Source organism: Schistocerca cancellata, chromosome 2 (assembly GCF_023864275.1).
Source record: "Schistocerca cancellata isolate TAMUIC-IGC-003103 chromosome 2, iqSchCanc2.1, whole genome shotgun sequence".
Taxonomy (NCBI): Eukaryota; Metazoa; Arthropoda; class Insecta; order Orthoptera; family Acrididae; genus Schistocerca; species Schistocerca cancellata.
This window is the reverse complement of record NC_064627.1, coordinates 579,036,011-579,056,966: the sequence shown is the minus strand read 5'-3', so window position 1 is coordinate 579,056,966 and position 20,956 is coordinate 579,036,011. Positions and strand designations below refer to the sequence as shown.

The 20,956-nt window shown below is 42.7% G+C and overlaps 1 protein-coding gene across 2 annotated transcripts in view; it reads left to right on the top strand.

Annotated features, from left to right (window-relative positions):
• The window catches only part of LOC126162185 (sodium/potassium-transporting ATPase subunit beta-2-like), a 286,361-nt gene that overhangs the window by 142,032 nt on the left and 123,373 nt on the right, over positions 1-20,956 (top strand). The window contains exon 1 of one of the 2 annotated variants that reach the window (XM_049918510.1): positions 4,203-4,492. The exons of the other annotated variant lie outside the window; for it this stretch is intronic. Coding sequence (XP_049774467.1) covers positions 4,300-4,492 — 193 coding nt within the window. The 5' untranslated portion in view covers positions 4,203-4,299. Of the gene's footprint in view, positions 1-4,202; positions 4,493-20,956 lie in introns of those variants that run through there. 2 annotated transcript variants of the gene reach the window in all.

Sequence of the window (20,956 nt, the reverse complement as noted above, 5' to 3'; positions counted from 1 at the left end):
CAGCGATCTTCTTCAAAATGTAATCAAATCTCGAGATAACCATTTTCGTGAAATCGTGAAATATATCAGAATCTGATCGCAAATTCTCATATTATTTATTAAATTCCGGAAACAATTCTCTCTGCTTCACTAGACTAGTTTGACCTTTCCCTACACCGAAAAACAGATTTTCACAAATGTATTTCCTTCCAATATCAAATTGGATAGGAGTGCGCCCGGCTCTATAGTTTGTCTGATCCATGCAGAACGCTACTACACGCCGCTGAACAATGAACTACTACCCAGGGCAGTACAGCATCGGTTCGCGTTATGGCGTCATCGAGCGTTCTGTTCGCTTTGTACCACGCTGCAAATAGGCTGTAAGTCTACTGCTATCGCTTCGGAGATCTTCTCTGCTCGGGGACTGGGTGTGGTCAGCTTCCAGTCATAAACCTGGAGGAAGTCGCTTGCATCCGTTTTTCAACAGTATTGTTGAATGGAAATGGAAGTGCCCGACCGTGAGTAGCATGATGGAACTCAACCAAACTGATACTCCATAATTTCTATGCTTATGGTATATATTCATTAAAATTTCAGCCACATGCGAGCTATTTCTTCAGTACTGTCACGTTTATTTATTTTATGTTTAATTTAACATACTGGAATGAGTTTCAAGCACATTTTACTCATTATCGCCCTATATGCAGGCAGATGTTATTTAAAGATGAAATGTCTTAGTCTAAATTAACCTAGAAGTCATAGGATACTACGTTTTTCACATTTTGTATTTCTGCACAGTATTTCCAATATTATACGTTATATTGCAATGCCTGTGTTGTTCAGAAATACGATGCAGTGTTCCTTTGGAAATGCATGGACGTCCGAAGCAACATTGTATCGTAATTCGGAATAACACAGGCACTGCATTATCGTGTTTATCTGCTGACGCCGGGCAAGTGAATTTCAAATAAATGTCTCCCCTGAACGGGAATATACATCATGGAGGTACGAGTGCAGGCTGTAGACACGTGGTTGACGACATATGGAAGTTTGGGTTTGGCCGTGAGTCGTGCTTGATAGCGTAATGGTAAGGTGATCACTCGTGATAAATGGGAAGTCCGGCTTGGAGCCCAGGGCCGGCACAAATCTCCACTGTCGTCATTCCGTTATGCAGGTGATGGTTGTTCCTATTCGCAACTGAGAATATATTTCATCTATCTACACACATCAAAAAAAAGTTTTGCGTCACTTCGGTTCCTAGAGCTCCGGAACCTGTACAGAAAATTGGAATAGAGATCAACATAAACATCATTTCCGCCCTTTTCATTGCTCATGGAAACCACACATTGTATATTGTACCACCATACAGCGAGACCTTCAGAGGTGGTGGTCCAGATTGCTGCACACACCGGTACATCTAATACCCAGTAGCACGTCCTCTTGCACTGATGCATGCCTGTATTCGTCGTGGCATACTATCCACAAGTTCATTAAGGCCCAGATTGTCCCACTCCTCAACGGTTATTCGGCGTAGATCCCTCAGAGTGGCTGGTGGGTCACATCGTCCATAAACAGCCCTTTTCACATTATCCCAGGCATGTTCGATAGGGTTCATGTCTGGAGAACATGCTGGCCACTCTAGTCGAGCGATGTCGTTATCCTGAAGGAAGCCATTCACAAGATTTGCACGATGGGGGCGCGAATTGTGGTCCATGAAGACGAATGCCCTGCCAATATGCTGCCGATGTTGTTGCACTATCAGTCGGAGGATGGCATTCACGTATCGTACAGCCATTACGGCGCCTTCCATGACCATCAGCGGCGTACGTCGACCCCACACAATGCCATCCCAAAACAGCAGGGAACCTCCACCTTGGTGCACTCGCTGGACAGTGTGTCTAAGACGTTCATCCTGACCGGGATGCCGCCAAACACGTCTCCGACCATTGTCTGGTTGAAGGCATATACGACACTCATCGGTGAAGAAAATGTGATGCCAATCCTGAGCGGTCCATGCGGCATGTTGTTGGGCCCATCTGTACAGCGCTACATGGTGTCGTGGTTGCAAAGACGGACCTCGCCATGAACGTCGGAGTGAAGTTGCGCATCATTCAGCCTATTGCGCACAAGTTGAGTCGTAGCACGATGTGCTGTGGCTGCACGAAAAGCATTATTCAACATGGTGGCGTTGCTGTCAGGGTTCCTCCGAGCCATTATCTGTACGTAGCAGTCATCCACTGCAGACTGCAGTAGTAGCCCTTGGGCGGCCTGAGTGAGGCATGTCATGTACAGTTCCTGTCTCTCCGTATCTCCTCCATGTCCGAACAACATCGCCTAGGTTTACTCCGAGACGCCTGGACACTTCCCTGGTTGAGAGCCCTTCCTGGCACAAAGTATCAATGCGGACGCGATCGAACGGCGTGGTTGAACGCGTCTAGGCGTGGTTGAACTACAGACAACACGAGCCTTGTACCTACTTCCTGGAGGAATAACTGGAACTGATCGGCTGTCGGACCCCACCGTGTAATGGGCGCTGCTCATGCATGGTTGTTTACATCTTTGGACGGGTTTAGTGGAATCTCTGAAAGGAGTTCTGGGAACCGGGGTGATGCAAAACGTTTTTTGATGTGTTTATATCATCCTGTTGATGAATGTGACAACGGTGCGAGTGCATATACAATTCGGCGTAATATGTTTACAAATAGCCGTAGTACTGACACACTGGTAGTCGAAGGAGGATAATTGTTCGTATGTATAGTATGCTACATTCATCTTTATGTTCGAGAATGGGATCTCAACGTTATCGTGCATCAGCGTTTCGTTGAGAGACATGTGTACTTGCCACTGAATTACAGCAACTATTTCGATGCATTTATAACTCGAGTTAATACATTACACGCTTGGCATTGGGATTAACATTTTATTAGTTGATCAAAATTCATAAACCGTGCGCGCGATGTTCCCGTGATCATAGGTAGTATAAGCCAAGTCGTCTGAACTCTTCTTTAATTTCTTGTATCGTTGGCGCATCACTTTTCCCCTTTCCGTGCTTGCACTGAAGCGGGATATTCTTTTTGATGACGATGACTTGTCTAGCGATAGTTGCGCTCGACATGATGCGAGATACACAAAATTAAAATGATTTCATTGAACGTTCCGCCTTGTGATTTAGTTTTCGCACTTGCATGTACCAACGGTAATTGTTTACGTTCGCATTCCTCAAGCTTATTAGGAGCAATGCTGATAAATTTAATAATAAAATGTTAGAAATTGGTTAACAAGCTAATCTTTTCAATGCATCAATATGACCTAACGAAACCTACTTGCGTCACTAACCAAGTGCAAAGGACCCTTCCACTACTGGTTAAGAGGAACGTTCCTCCATGAAATATGCGGCGGGGCATTTACCTAAATCCCTTTAAGCCATAAAATTGTATAAGGGTATTGTACGTGTCACTCATACAGTTGACCAAATTAAGCAATGAATTGCAGAGAGCTGTCCAGAATGCAGTATTAGTTTTCCTTTATTACTTGATGGCTAATTTCGAGCTTAACCAATTATCAAGTCATCCACTAAGCTATGGAACAACATCAATTACGACAGCCACATGCCTATACATTCCACTTAAACACATCTTGTAAATTAGTGCAGGTCTGTACATCATCCACCTAACTTACATAGTTTCTCATAAATATAAATGGACAGACATGGTAGCTGTCGTATCGCAAACTTTTCGGGTATACGCGACTTAGAGTAAGGCGCTCTTACGTCAAAACCTGAGACCACTGCTTGTTTTGACCGTGAAGTGACCACTATCCACGGTGCACGGGATATGATATACTACAATGGTATTCAGCGTTTTTAGTGTCTTCCGATGCGAACAGCAAACTTAATTGTTGATGCAACTGCGAGGTAGACGACCGTCCTTCGCTAAGCAAGACAGGTGGCTCGCGCAGCGCTTGGTTCAAATTTCACAGCGTACAGGTAAGCAATCGGCATAAGAAGGCGACAAAAATAATTTTTACACTATTTCGCTGCAAGTAAGCGAAACTCTCGTCCTGCATAGAGAAAGTAACAAAAAGGAGGCCTTTCTACTCGGCAACGTCGAAGTAATGCCTGGACCGAGGCTGGAAAAACGCAAGGTAGCGCGCCAGCATTGTCCGCACGGGTTAAGTTGGCTGCCCTGCGGCAGCGACTCGCAACCTGGCTGTGCCGCGACTACGCGCAACGGTTCTTGCTCCAGTCAGCGTAGGGCGAGGGAGCGGTGAGGTAGAGGTGTGCCGAACTTGCGAGCGTGCCTGTTCCGAGCCCTAGCGCAGATGTCATCGCGGCCCATGATGCAGCAACAGACCAAAATGCCGTACCAGCTGCGCGACTTCGAAGACGGCCCGGACGGCTACGAGATCGGAGGCTTTAGGAGACCGCCGGAACTCAGTGGCCAGGAGAAATTTCAGAGATTCTTCTACAATAGAGACGAGGGCACCGTTCTGGGCAGAGGAGGTCGCAGCTGGGGTAAGAGAGCAGCCTGCCAAATTGTTTGCTGTGATTGTGCCGCCAGAACTAGTATATAACTCAGTACTATGTATGTAGATCAGATTCCAAAGTGCTGCTGCTCCCCGTTTTTCAGTGCAACATGTAAAGTTTGATTCTGCAAGTGGGGCATATTTCTTTATAAGTAGCATATACCTATTGGTTAAATGTCATCATCCAGTTGGTAACCCTTTTACCGTACGTGAAGCCATCTTTGGGCGTGATGGTGGCGTCCACGTTGGGCGTTGTTTGTGGCGAAGCTTTCTAGAGGCGCGGCAGAAGCAGGACGCCGCCGTGAACGCTTCTGCAGTCACAATTACTATAATGACCACACCTGTCTTAAATAAAGACACAGCCTTATTTATGCAGCACAGACACAATGCATCAACCACATTCTTCGCTGTCGTCTTGTGTATGTTTTGGTATCTCCTGAATTTCACAGCCCAGAGTGCTTGTCAACAAGCAGTCTAATGCCCTATATAGCATTTCCGAATATCACAATTCCGAATAAATTCTTCAGTGTTCAAGAATAATGGTTCAAATATTAGTAAATAGCAAAATCTAATGCTAAAATAACGTCGATCATGCTAAATCGTGCTGTTAGTGAGGTCGCAAGTGAATAGTATTCTGTGCGACATTTATGTCTTGCTTGCTTTATGGAGACAAAGGCGTAAAGCTGGACCTATGACGATATTAGTGTTTCATCATCTTAACAAAACATTTACGAGTACCAGTGTTACTAAATTTTTTTTATCATTTGTCACTTACAACTGAGAGGAATTTTTTCTATTCAACTGTTCAGCGATGATGGTGTCATTGGATATAATATGGAGCTTCATTTCATATTGTCTGACTAGTCCTGCGCGGTGCTAATATAAGGACGTTTTGAAAAAAAAGCAATTGCAGTATTTATAGTGTTTTCATGAGAACCAACGACTTTGGTAAATTGCTTACAAAAAGTGAACAGCCATTGCGGCGATGCTCACAATGATCCAGCCCATTCAGTTCAGTCTTTTCATACCACCCGTATGATTGTCACAGATGGGAAGCAGAACCAAGGGAGAAAAGCATAGCTCAGTACAGAACAGCGACGGGATCCTTACTGTTTAGTGCGAAGTACGGGGTGTGACCTCTTGTTTTCGGGATGCAGGCAGCTGTAGTCATGAATGTTTCGTTTCTAACCGCCAAAAAGGTGGCAAGCAATTGTGCGTAACTTTGTTGGCAGATTAGCTGTGAAGTTACTGTAAAGCAACTGCGCTGTTCACGCCATAAGTTCTCATTCAGAATGTTAACAGCTTCTAGGAATTACACAAATGAGATAGCGTTACAGCTGAAATTCTTAAGTTCGGGATTCCCGGATATTGAAGCAATTCAAAAACTGGTTATTACTGCACTCCCATTACTTAACAATTGAATGCATCCACTTGATGTAGACATTGGCTTTGTCAGACTTGTAAGTGGAGGTATCGCTTTCGTTACTTTCTTCTATTTTTTGTGCTGCACAGGCATTATATGAAAATATGCAGGAGAGAGAGAGAGAATGAATGTGATAGGCGTGGCGTGGAAGGGCGTCTCCTGGAGCTTTTCACACACCATTTGACACTTCTTACTGGAGAAGAGGCACGAGGAAGTACCCCTCTGTCGCCCCCTTAAACCATTGATTTTGACACACTATGACTAGTCCTCCAGTTTGGTATTGTCTTAACACAAACCGCTTAAAGTTTCCGTCGAAACGTCTCGCGAATCAGCGACAAACCGTAATGGATGCGTTAACAGCTTTTTTATAGCTCTGTGTACACATAATTGTTCAAACATGGGAGAAACCGAACTACGGAAAAAAATATTGCAAGCTACCGTATGCGGGACAGACGTCGCAACTGCTTACATAATAGCTTGTACTCCCTTCTATAGTTATTTATACACACACTAAAAGATATCGCAAGTAGAATGAAACTTTAGCTCTGAAGCTTTAATAGAGCAAAGGTGCCTGCCACACATTGGCGTTAAAGAGAAAACCCTCGTTTAAAGATCGAGACTCATTGCAGAACTTTTTAATTTGTCAAATTGACTAGTTATAAATTACTTGTGTACCGTTTTTTTGTGAACTTCCATTTACTTTAGAGAAGACGGGTGAAGGAGTCTACTCCTGGCATCAACTCCAAAAAAGTGTAATGCAATGGTTCAGTTAATTACGATAATCAGAGACGATGAAGTAGTTGTATTTGCCATTGTAGAGGCTGCTGCACTGCCGTCTGGAATAGCTGCATCGTTGTTAATCATCTGTGCAGGCGCGGATCCATTCTGGGATGGTTGTTACAGTTTGTTTTCCCCCCACCATACTGCCTTTCCCCAAATATAGTTTGCTGTCAGCCCCACTTTTAATGTACCACAGTTACTAATAATTCAAGAATAACGTATGTTTTGATACAATTTGCTTATATGTGTGCTTCGTATATCGCTTTAGCCGATCAGCAGCAGCAGCAGCAGCAACAACAACAATAATAAAGTAAAGAATATAAAACTAAAGTGTGCACTCAACATCATCAGTATTTCACTTATTACTGCGATTGTGAACGTATGTCTGCACACCGTGTTCATGCAGGCGTAATAATGGGGCGAATGCTGTTTCATTCAGTCGTTTCTGAAACGATCAGAGAAGTCGGTGATTAACCCCGTCATAGAGGAGGGCTTTCCCTTTCTGACTTGCCTTACTCTACGTCATGTCGTTAGCCAGTTGCCACCGTGAACCCCTGAACTGTGTAGAATTTGTTGTTGGTGGCAGGTACAGTGTCGGCCCGCTAATTCGCGCTTTTACCTGTGTGGAAAGCTATCTGATGTCGGCCAGTCAACAAGCAAATTCATGTGGACTCAACTCACAAGCGTCCAATTGAAAAGTGTTCTTATGTAATAATACCTACAGCCGTCCTTACGATGTAATTTATTGTATGGCTACCATTTTCGGGGCTTCTGTTCACCGTCTTCAGTTATTAACTGGCGCTGAGGGGGTTAACACCATCTGTATACATGATTCATCAGTAGCAAATATCTATAACTGGTTTTCGTTGGCCGTATAATAAATAACACCGCAAGGCTGTACGTGTTCCATGTTATTACATAAGTGAACGAACTAAGTCCCTCAACCACCAATCGCAAGGATGGACATACGAAAAGTGTACTGTTCGCCTCCACCTGTAACACAGGACGCACTTAGCTCCCGTAACATACTGTGTGTAGTGCAGCTGGTCCTGCAGTACGTGCATATGAGCTTGCAGAGGAGCATCAGTAACGGCCGATGTTTATTACTGCCACGTAAGTGTGGAAGTTAAGAGATGTTTATTTAGCTGTGTAAAATGGAAAAAAATATCTTAGTGTTGTCTTTCAAATCACGAGAAATTCGGATCGTATTTTATAGTAAGAAGCAAGCAGTCTGGAGGATGATTCAGGCGTTTCCTGCGCGTAAATACGCCCAGTGACCAGTGTGAAATGAAGCTCTATCAGCTGGTGTTGTAGTTTTGTGTGGCATTGAACTACTGTTTCGTCGCGAAGAGGAGTCCTCAGTAAAATATGACCGAGCTTATCAAGTTCCAGTGAGACTGCTTTCTCGAAAGCAGAATTTTTGAGATGTTCGTTGCTGCCACGGACCTTTGTGAAAAACTTTCGCAACCTTAGACGATTTCTCTCTTCTTTCTCTTAGACGATTGTAGCTCTCAATTCTGTCAATCATCACTGCCCTCCGATTTGTATCCTTATGTGGTTTCGTTTAGGGCAGATAATACAGAAAACGTGTACTGAACACCTTCGCCCTGAAATTCTAAGAGGTTCCCGATGTCTGTCAATATTCTTCAGAACTGTTTGCATTCAAGAGTCTATATGATGTAAATAGACCACCACGCAGTGTACGAAAACATCTTGATTTACCTACTCTTACGTAATATGTCATTGTGCAGATCGAAAATATCCTCTGTAGGAATCAATACGGGTTACGGAAACAACGATCGTGTCAAACCCAGCCCATTCAGTTCGCCCACGAGACCCAGAAGCAGTAAAGATAGGCGCCCCGGTAGATGCTGCGTTCCTTAACTTTCGAAAGTACGTACATAAAATTCCGTACTGCCATCTAATGAACAAAATAGCTTACGGAATATCAGACCAACTGCATGACTGAGTTAAACAGTGTCTAACAAATACAATATGTCATCAATGAAATTTTCAGACGCAAGGGAGGACTGCTACTTTCCACGGTATATACAATTAGCCGAGGCCGTTGTAGATAATATCACAAGTTCCTTGAGGCTTTTCGCTGATAATACTCTTGTATATAGAGAAGTCGCAATGTTAGAAAATTGTAGTGCCACGCAGGAAGACCTTCAGAAGATCGTTGCTCTGTGCAGGGAGTAGCAATTGATGCCCAGGATAAACAAATGCAACATATTGCGCGTACATAGCCAGAAAGATTCATTATAATTACATGACTCTAAAACAAGTACTGGAAGCAGCTAATTCCGTAAAATATCTAATCGCAGTTACGGCAGATGCCAAACTGAGATTCTTCGGAAGAATACTGAGGAAGTGTAGTCAACCAATAAAGCAGCTTACAAAAGTCTCGTTCCACTGATATTTCAGTATTGCTCTTCAGTATGGGATGCGTATCAGACAGGATTGGTAGAAGAAACAGAGATTAAAAGGAGAGGTTCATTTAATTAGCACAGAGATGTCACGGAGATTGTCAGCAGCTCCAGTGCCACACACTGCAAGAGGGACATTCTGCTCCCCGGAATTGTCTACTGCTATAGTTCTGAGAGCGTACGTCTCTAGAACCTACCAATATGTTGTTGTTGTTGTCTTCAGTCCAGAGACTGGTTTGATGCAGATCTCCATACTACTCTATCCTGTGCAAGCCTCATCATCTCCGAATAACTACTGTAACCTACATCCTTCTGAATATACTTAGTGTATTCATTTATTGCTCTCCCTCTACGATTTTTACCCTCCACGCTTCTCTCCAATACTAAATTGGTGATCGCTTGATGCCTCAGAATATGCCCTACCAACCGATCCCTTCTTCTAGTAAAGTTGCGCCACAAATTCCTCTTCGCCTCAATACTATTCAGTAGCTCCTCATTAGTTATGTGATCAACCCATCTAATCCTCAGAATTCTTCTGTAGCATCAGATTTCGAAAACTGCTATTCTCTTCTTGTCTGAACTAGCTATCTTCCATGTTTCATTTCCATACATGGCTACACTCCATACAAATACTTTCAGAAAAGACTTCCTGACACTTAAATCTCTTCTCGATGTTAACAAATTTCTCTTCATCAGAAACGCTGTCCTTGCCATAGCCAGTCTGCATTTTATATCATCTCTACTTCAACCATCATCAGTTATCTTGCTCCTCAAATAGCAAAACTCATTTACTACCTTTCCTAGCTAACTTCCTCAGTATCACTTGATTTAATTTGACTACGTTCCATTATCCTCGTTTTCTCTTTGTTGTTGTTCATCTTAAATCCTCCTTTCAAGACACTGTCCATTCCGTTCAACTGCTCTTCCAAGACCTTTGCTGTCTCTGACAGAATTACAATGTCGTCAGCAAACCTCAAAGTTTTTATTTCTTCTCCATGCATTTTAATTCCTACTCCTAATTTTTCTTTTGTTTCCTTTATTGCTTGCTTAATACACAAATTGAATAACATAGGCTACAATCCCCCTTGACTCTTATTCAAAATGGTTCAAATGGCTCTAAGCACTATGGGACTTGGCATCTGATGTCATCAGTCCTCTAGACTTAGAACTACTTAAACCTAACTAACCTAAGGACATCGCACACATCCATGCCCGAGGCAGGATTCGAACCTGCGCCTAGAACCGCTCGGCCACAGCGCCCGGCTTGACTCTTGTAACGGAAATCTGGTTTCTGTACAGATTGTAAGTAGCCTTTCGTTCCATGTATTTTACCCCTGCCACCTTTTGAATTTCAAAGAGTATTCCAGTCAACATTGCCAATCACACCTTTCAACACCTGCTTTCTTTGGGACTGGAGTTATTACATTCCTCTTGAAGTCTGGAGGTATTTCGCCTGTCCCGTAGATCTTTTTCACCAGATGGAAGAGTTTTGTCACGGCTGGCTCTCCCAAGGCTATCAGTAGTTCTGATGGAATATTGTCTTGTTTCTACTTAGGTTTTTCAGTGCTCTGTCAAATTCTTCACGCAGTTTCATATCTCCTATTTCATCTTCGACCTCTTCCGTTTCCACAATATTGTCCTCAAGTACGTCGCCTTTATATAGACTCTCTATACAGTCCTTCCACCTTTCTGCTTTCCCTTCTTTGCTAAGGACTGGTTTTCCATCTGAGTTCTTGATACTTACACAAGTGGTTCTCTTTTCTCCAAAGGTCTCGTTAATTTTCCTGTAGGCAATGTTTATCTTACCCCCTAGTGATACATGTTTTTACATCCTTACATTTGTCCTCTAGCCATCCCTGCTTAGCCATTTTGCACTTCAGGTCTATCTCATTTTTGAGAAGTTTGTATTCCTTTTCGCCTGCTTCATTTAATACATTTTTATATTTTCTCCTTTCATCAATTAAATTCAGTATCTCTCCTGTTACCCAAGGTTTTCTACTAACCCTCGTCTCTTTACTTACTTGGTCCTCTGCTGCCTTTACAATTTCATCTCTCAAGACTACCGATTCTTATTCTTATTCTTCTGTATTTCTTTCCCCGGTTTTGTCAATCGTTTACTAATACTCTCTGAAACTGTCTGCAACCTCTGGTTCTTTCAATTTATCCAGGTCCCATTTCCTTTAATTCTTAACTTTCTGTAGTTTCTTCCGTCTACAGTTCATAACCAATATATGGTGGTCAGAGTACACACTGCCCCCTGGAAATGTATTAGAACTTAAAACCTGGTTCCTAAATCTGTCTTACCGTTATATAATCTATCTGAAACCTTCAAGTGTCTCTAGGCCTCCTTCACGTATACAACCCTCTTTCATGATTCTTAAAGCAAGTGTTAGCTATGATTAAGTTATGCTCTGTGCAAAATTCTACCGGGCGGCTTCCTCTTTCATTCCTTACCCCAAGCCCATATTCATCTACTACTTTTCCTTATCTTCGTTTCCCTACAATCGAATTCCAGTCCCCTGACAATAAAATTTTCGTCTCCCTTAACTATCTGAATAATTTCTTCTCTCTCATCATACATTTCATCAATCTCTTCATCTGCGGAGCTAGTTGGCATTTCGACTTGTGCTACTGTGGTAGGCGTGGGCTTCGTGTGTCTCTTGGCTACAATAATGCGTTCACTATGCTGTTCGTTGTAGCTTATCCGCGTTCCTATTTTTTTATTCATTATTAAACGCACTCCCGCATTACCCTTGTTTGATTTTGTATTTGTAAACATGTATTCACCCAAAAGTCTTGTTCCTCATGCGACCGAACTTAATTAATTCTCACTATATCTAAATTTAACGCAATTTTTCCCTTTTTAAATTTTCTAGCCTAGCTGCCCGATTAAGGGATCTGACATTCCACGCTACGTTCCGTAGAACGCCAGTATTGTTTTCCTGATAACGACGTTCTCCTGAATAATTCAGGAGGCCGTTTTGGTTGATGTTAAAAGACCAGTTGTTTCATTCATTCATTCATTCATTCATTCATTCATTCATTCATTCATTCATTCATTCATTCATTCATTCATTCAGACTTCCGCCCCTGCAGTTACTGAAAAGGCTGCTGCCCCTCTTCAGGAATCACTCGTTTGTCTGGCCTCTCAACAGATACCCCTCACTTGTGGTCTATCTATTACCGTTGAGGCATTCAAGCCTCCCCGTAAACGGCAAGGTCCGTGGTTCATGGACGAATATACTGTTTCCTAATACATATATCTCACGGAAAGACAAAGAAGATAAATTTAGAGAGATTCGAGCCCGTACAGAGTATTCCTACCAATCAGAAATTTTATAAGTTATCTGTTTACAGCTGTCAAATATTTGAAGAAATGAGTCTCTGACCTCTCAGGTGTGCAAATACACCTTTACTCTCTATCAGTTTCGGTTAAATAACCATATTCATAGGAGGGAAAAGCTGTAAAATTATGAGTCACAAATACTTTCCAATCAAACGGTCATACAATTGCTCCATAAATTCACATGAACTAAAATTATCTTGTTGATACCAATAGAATACTGTATAAAACGTTATCCGTAGCTGTTACAGCTAATAATTTATTCATGACTCACCATTGAACAGCTTATCCTCCTGTGAAGGTGGTTATTTAACCGAAACTGGTAGAGAAGAAAAGTGTATTTGTACACCTGTTGGTTCAGATGCATTTCTTCAAATTATTAGCAATCGTCCTTCCCGCGAAACATTCGCTTCAAGAATGGGAAAAGGGGGAGGGGCAATGGTACAGAAACCGCAAGGTGGCTTACGGATTATACAGACCTAAACCCGTCGGTGAATTATCTTGTATAGTATTTTGAGCTTTCATGCAGTACTGTACATAGATATTTCGTATTTCTATATGCCTCTGCATAGTTCTTGGAAGAGAAAGGTTTGTGATGCTGCTGGTTGCTCATTTGCTGTTGGTATGAGGTAAAAAATAATCCACATAGGAAAGCTTATTGGTAGCGTTCAGAGCAAAAACCAAGCCAGCATCGTTATTTCGAAAATAATTATTACAGTCTTTCCGAACTCTAACTGCAGCAAGTTTGTACGCGATGCTCTTTCCTACTTCCGCACACCGTTAGCGGTGACGAGTGAGGTTTCCATGGACCCTATAAGCCGGGCCGGTAGTCACCGGTTTCTCTCGTGATCCGCGATAAGTGGCTTTCTTTGTTTCTTGTTTAGGACTCGACGATAAGCAGCGGCCGCTCAACGCTGTTCTGGGGACGCGCCGCAAGCTATGCATTCGGTCCTGCCTTAAACACGGCTCCTGCCAACGCTGTACCGAGCTAATCCAAATAATGCATGTTAGTCAGCAATAGCAGTGTTGTTACATGGCCTATCAGTTATTTAAAAAGGAAACGAAATCGTGTGGTAAACGCGATTTTACCAAAAGAATAAAAGTTGTTTCCACTTAGTTTTAATGCATAGCTAATTACTTACTTCAGGAGAAATCTCTACCATACTGATTTTAGCTCGAACGTCACATAAGATTACGGTTCTGGAAATCGAGCTCGAAATCAGAGCTACGCTCAGTTTAGGTTCAATTATTTTTAGATCCTTATTACAGCGCTAAAGATCCTGCATAATGCTTTTATAAGAAGGCCCAGAATCAAAACTGTATAAAAGATATGAATGTACACCAGCATACAAAGATACTATATAAAAATCTTCTCTAAAACGATATTTATCTCCTTTTATAGAGCAGTACATACCTTACAAGGCGAGGTCCCCGGGGTGGTACCGACTTTTTGAAACCATCTACCCAGTCATGTAAGTTAGAGTTGCAGGTATATCAGCCTGCACTCATTCACCCTAGGGACGTCCCGTTTGCTAGTAAGTCAGACGCTCTTTCACTGGATGCTTACTAAACGAAGTACGTGCTTATAGATTAACGAAACGGGTATGCGACTGGATTGAAGATTTACTAACAGAACCTAGTACATTTTTCGAACCGCCGTCCTTAGTATCTTCTGTGAAACTGCAATTGGACCGTTACTGTTCACGGATACATAAATGACCCGAAAGACGTCTTCAGCTGTCCAAGGCTATTCGCGGTTCAAGTAGGCCCTTACAGGGCGAGCACGTCATTCGAAAATAGTTACGAATTGGTGGCAGACTTGCTCAGTGCTGAACGCAACAACTAGTACACACAAAATTAATGTAATGATCGCAAATAAACTAAAAGATTGGACATGGTTGTATTGTGCCATCAGTTATGTCAATGGAATCAGTCACGCTGCCCGAAAGGTTTGATGCGACTGCGTAGCAAACATGCTTAGCAAACTCCAATGGGAGACACATCAAAAATGACACAGTACATCCAGAAGAGTCTTGAGCTCAGAATTCGGAGAGATCACGTCCCAGTAAACGCCAAGAAACATACCGTTTCCTTAAACTCGTATTCAGCATAATGATCAGGAAAGAAGAAATGAGGGAGTATATCTACAGGTAGCGGCCAATTTTCTTCCCACACAGCGTCCATGATTGCAACAAAATGGTTTTCTGAGTTAAATTGAAGATGTTGAGTAGGAAGCATACCATATTACCACATACTCCGTACAGTAGTTGACAATAAAGACACAATGGATATAACGATTTATGTTTCTTCCCGTACGAACGGAAATGGCTCAAATTGCACCCACTACCAGGAAAGCTTTATATTTGCGATTGTCTGCCGCATGTAAAGGAATGTAGATTTAACGTCTCGTCGAGATCGTGTTGGAGGCGATGATCTTCTCACTAGGACTGGGTAACAATGGAAAACATTGCCCCAGAAATAAAATTACAATAGCTCCATTCCTTCAGTTCCGACAAGTGTTTTTAGGAGGTTTTCATCGGTTTTCAGGGAAATTCCGGGACTGCTAGTCCTCTCCCATTCATTCCCACTTGGGAAGACCTTTGCCCCCCCCCCCCCCCCCATCAGATATTGCCTGGTATGCAACAGAAAAGAAATGCGACGCTGTAATGGACTAGATCTGAAAGAGTCAGCTCTTCTGCTTGGAGAGCACAAAAAGAAAAAAAAAAGAGAATATCAACGGTGGCAGAATTTTGGTAGTTTTCCTTTAATGTATAGGGGAGAAAACAGGACCTAAGCTAGGATCTCCTTTTATGCATTTCATTGGCATCGCTGTGAAATTTAATTTTTGGATCAGGCCTCAAGCTTTTGCCTAGATTTGTTCCAAATGTTTCTGCTATAGATCTCTGATTTCTTGCCCATGGACAGCGTTTTTATAGCAAACTTATTTGTGGTAATAGATGATCATTCAAGCGCTATGACGATATGGGGAACTTAAAATTGAACCGGACCGCGACTTGCATCAGCAACACGGCCTTGCACAGGGTATACTGCTTCCGTGGCCACCGAGGTCTGCTCGTCAACCTCAGATTCTTACCAGGTGGGGTTCATAGAAGAGAAAGAAAAGAGCAGCAGCATGTTACGTCAAGGAATCGTTTAGTAAGCACGTGAGCTTCACGAACACGCTCAACAAATCCAGTGGCAGAGGCTAGAACAGAGGCGTTGTGCATCATGAACAGGTTTACAGTAGGAACTCAGAGAGCGTTCGTTCCAAGAAGTCACACATGTTAACTTCCTCCTGTACACTTCGCGGAATGGCCAAGACGAAAAATTCAGAGAAATTACAGCTCACACTGAGAATTACTGGCAGTCGTGTATCACACACGCCACTGATGAATATGAAATACGGAAATGACAATAGTGTCAGAAGTACGCACCGGAAAATACTCGCGACATATAAGTTAGATAAGTCTCAATTGATAGAGCAAAAGCTAAGAGCCGCATTCTATTCTCAGTAAATACAGTGTTTCGTCACGCATTGAATGCAAAAGATCCTAAAGAGAAGTGGTTGGAAAACGGCTTTCTGTGACTAATTGCTGGACATTCCCAGAAACTTGTTTTTCATGCCCCACAACCTGTGGGACTGCTTACATATTGATAATTGATAGTTACAGCGTGGAGCATCAGTCATATTTTTCGAACTTCATAAAGATATTTATCAAATATGATTAAACTTTCATTCCAGTCGAAACAGACATCCGCCGTCAACATCGGTGTGAAGCGAGATTCCCACGGATCGAATACACTCCTATACGTTGTGGTGTGCCAACAGAGCGCCACTGGATGTCATGTTGAGGAAATTCTTGGAGTGCCTGAAACACATGCCGTATCAGTTGACGTCACTGGTTGGAGGGTGGTGTGAAAGTTTGTCTTAACACCGCGTACTCGACAACGTCAGGGGACTGGGAAGTCCAGTCAAGAACAGGTACATTCTCCAAGGCGTCTGTGATGTGAACTTCAATGTGGGGCCTCGGATGACTGGTTGGTTGGTTTGCTGCATATTCTGTAGATCATTTGAAAGACTGCTTCATTGAAATGAGAAAAGTCAGTTTACAGAATGTGTATACATGATTAATGTTAACGTTAATAAATACATTTTCTTAGTCGTACTCGTGCAACTGGACTTACAAAGAAGTGTTTTTACCATTTGGTACTCAGGTCATCAAGTGTCAGCGAACGATATTTACCGTTCTTACCACTCACTGACGAGCACAAAGCGTTCCTTCAAAAATAACCGTATCAGTTCTGTCGTCACATCCTGTGCTTCTCACACATTGGTCCCACGAGTTGGAGATATGTAAAAACACTCCTTCCTGTAACCTTTTGCTTGGTCGTCTACGGACACGTTACCGTCTGTTTCACCATCATAAACAGAAAAGACTCACTTCAGAATGCCACGCAATGTCCCAGTTTCTGGCATGCAAGTCTACATTATCGTGGCGTGGTGTGAGCAGTAAACGCAGGCATAACAACTCTAGAAGACCTCAACCCAGCATTCAGTAATCTATCCTCTACGATTAGTTCTGCCTTTATTTCAGGTGTTGTCTCGCATCTTCGTCGGATCTGGTGTTATAGTCCTAAGACCTTCTCGTGGTGCAGTACTACTGAAAGGACCCGTGCCTACTGCCCGTACCACTCTGTTGTCTTGAGTCCACCTCGTCTCGTCAGCAGTCATTCTGCAGTCATTGCTCTACAATGAGTCTGATGGCCTCATGTCCCTTACGACGACGATTTGGCCTTTCTCAAAGCATGAAACAGAGCGGTAAACCACACATGTACGTACGCTGGGCATGCTGTATTGCGATGTCCACCTGAATAGTTCCGGTAACGCCCGATACCCACGACACTCTTCATCTGTAGTAGTAGTAGTTATGCTTCTATACTGAAGATACACTGAGACTACAAAAGTCTTGGGATAACTTCTAATATCGTATCGAACCTCATTTTGCCCAGCGTAGTGCAGCAACTCCACGTGTCATGGGCTCGACAAGTTGTTGGAAGTCCCCTTCAGAAATATAGTCATGTCACCTCTGTAGCCGTCAATAACTGCGAAAGTGTTGCCGATGCAGGAGTTGGTGTACAAACTGACCTCTCGATTATGTGCTACACTGAAGCGCCAAAGAAACAGGTATGGGCATGCGTGATCAAATACAGAGATAAGTAAACAGGAGGCATAATATGGCGCTGTGGTCAGCAGCGCCTATATAAGTCAAGTATTTCGCGCAGTTGTTACATCGGCTACTGCTGCTACAACGTCAGGTTATCAAGATTTAAGTGAGTTTGAAAGTGGTGTTATTGTCGGCGCACGAGCGATGGGACACTGCATCTCCGAGATAGGATGAAGTGGCGATTTTCTCGTACGATAATTTCAAGAGTGTACCGTGAATATCAGGAATCCGGTAAAACCTCAAATCTCCATTATCGCTGGGGCCGGAAAAAGATCCTGGAAGTACGGGATGAACGACGATTGAAGAGAATCGTTCAACGTGACAGAAGTGCAGCCTTTCCGCAGATTGCTGCAGATTTCAAAGCTGGGCCATCAACAAGTGTCAGCGTGCGAACCATTCAACAAAACATCATCGATATGAGCTTTCGCAGCCGAAGGCCCACTCGTGTACACTCGATGACTGCACGACACAAAGCATTATGCCTCGCCTGGGCCCGTCAACACCTACATTCGACTGTTGATGACTGGAAACATGTTGCCTGGTCGTACAAGTCTCGCTTCAAATTGTATCGAGCGGATGGACGTGTACGGGTATGGAGACAATCTCGTGACTCCATGGACGGTGCACGTCAGCAGGGAACTATTCAAGCAGTGTAATGGTGTGGGGCGTGTGCAGTTGGAGTGATACAGGACCACGTCTAGATAAGACTGACAGGTGACATACACGTAAGCGTACTGTCTGATCACCTGCGTCCATTCATGTCAATTGTGCATTCCGATGGATTTGAGCGATTCCAGCAGGACAATGCGACACCCCACACGTGCAGAATTGCTGCAGAGTGGCTCCAGGAACACTCTTCTCTGTTTAAACACTTACACTGGCCACCAAACTCCCCAGACATGAACACTTTTGAGCATATCTGGGATGCATTGCAACGTGCTGTCCAGAAGAGATCTCCACCCCCTCGTACTCTTACGGATTTATGGACAGCCCTGCAGGATCCATGGTGTCAGTTCCCTCCAGCACTATTTCAGACATTAGTCGAGTACACGCCACGTTGTGTTTATTTATTTATCGTTCCGTGGGACCAAATTAAGAAGTCTCCATGATCATGGAACGAGTCAGTACATGAAATTATAACACGATAGTAGAAACAGATAAAATGAAATATAAAAAACATATTCAGGTGACAAGTCGTAAGTTTAAATCAAGAAAATCAACAATGTAACACTGGAATTTGCTTAATTTTTCAGCTCTTCCAGGAGCTCCTCGACAGAATAGGAGTAGTGAGCCATGAGGAAACTCTTCAGTTTAGACTTAAGAGTTCGGGCTACTGCTAAGATTTTTGAGTTCTTGTGGTAGCTTATTGAAAATGGATGCAGCAGAATACTGCACTCCTTTCTGCACAAGCGTCAAGGAAGTGCATTTCACATGCAGATTTGATTTCTGCCTAGTATTAACTGAGTGAAAGCTGCTAACTCTTGGGAATAGGCTAATATTGCTAACAACAAACGACATTAAAGAAAATATATACTGTGAGGGCAATGTCAAAATTCCCAGACTATTGAATAGGGGTCGACAAGAGGTTCTCGAACTTACATCACATATAGCTCGAACAGCCCGTTTTTGAGCCAAAAATACCCTTTTTGAATCAGAAGAATTACCCCAAAAAATAATACCATACGACAGAAGCGAATGAAAATATGCGAAGTAACTACTTTTCGTGTTGAACTGTCACTTATCTCAGATACTGTTCTAATGGTAAATAAAGAAGCATTTAGTTTCTGAACAAGTTCCTGGACATGGGCTTTCCACAACAGCTTACTATCTATCCGAACGCCTAGGAACTTGAACTGTTCCGTCTCGCTTATAATATGCCCATTCTGTCTGATCAAAATATCGGTTCTTGTTGAATTGTGAGTTAGAATCTGTAAAAACTGAGTCTTACTGTGATTTAGCATCATTATTTTCCACAAGCCACGAACTTATTTCATGAACTACATTATTTGACACTGTTTCAATATTACACACAAGATCCTTCACTACCAAGCTGGTGTCATCAGCAAATATTTTTGAATCACCTGTAATACTAGAAGGCATATCATTTATATAAATAAGAAACAGCAGTGGCCCCAGCACCGATCCTTCGGGAACGCCCCACTTAACAGTGCCCCATTGGGACTGAGCATCACTACCACTCTCAATATTGCGGAGAATTACCTTCTGCTTTCTGTTCTTAAAGTAAGAGGCGAACCAATTGTAAGCTACTCCCCTTACTCCATAATGGTCCAACTTCTGCAGTAATATTTTGTGGTTAAATCAAAGAAAACAGCTAGCGTTCGCAACCTTTTATTTAATCCGTCCAAAACCTCACAGAGAAAAGAGAATATAGCATTTTCAGTTGTTAAACCATTTCTATAACCAAACTGTACACTTGACAGCAAATTATGTGAATTTAAATGCTCCAGTAACCTTGTATATACAACCTTCTCGATAACTTTAGCAAACACCGATGGCATAGAAATAGGTCTAAAATTGTCAACATTATCCCTGTCTTCCTTTTTATAAAGGGACTTCACTACCGAGTACTTTAATCGGTCAGGAAACCGACCACTCCTAAAGGAAAAGTTACAGATATGGCTAAGTACTGGGCTAACATACATAGAACAATACTTCAGTATTCTGCTAGATACCCCGTCATATCCATGAGAGTTCTTGGTCTTTAGTGATTTGATTATTAACTCAATCTCCCTCTTCCAGTATCATGGAGCATTTCAGGTAACAGTCTCGGAACACTTTTTTCTAAGAGCGCTATCTGATTCCCTGTTGGACTAGGTTTCTATTTAGTTCACCTGCTATATTCAGAAAGTGATTATTAAATACTGTACATATATGCGACTTATCAGTAACACGGACATTCCCACTACGCACTGATGCTATATCTTCGACCTGTCTCTGCAGACCAGCCACTTCCTTTACGACTGACCATATGGTTTTAATTTCACCCTGAGACTTAGCTATTCTATCTGCATACCACATAATTTTTGCCTTCCTAATAACATTTTTAAGCACCTTACAATACTGTTTGTAATGGGCTGCTGCATTTAGATTTTGCCTGTCTCTAACGTTTTGATATAATTGCCACTTTGTTCTACAAGATATTCTTATCCCTCTAGTCAGCCACCCGGGCTGCCTGTTTGTGCTAGTACCCTGTTTTGAACGTTCTAACGGAAAGCAACTTTCAAAGAGCACG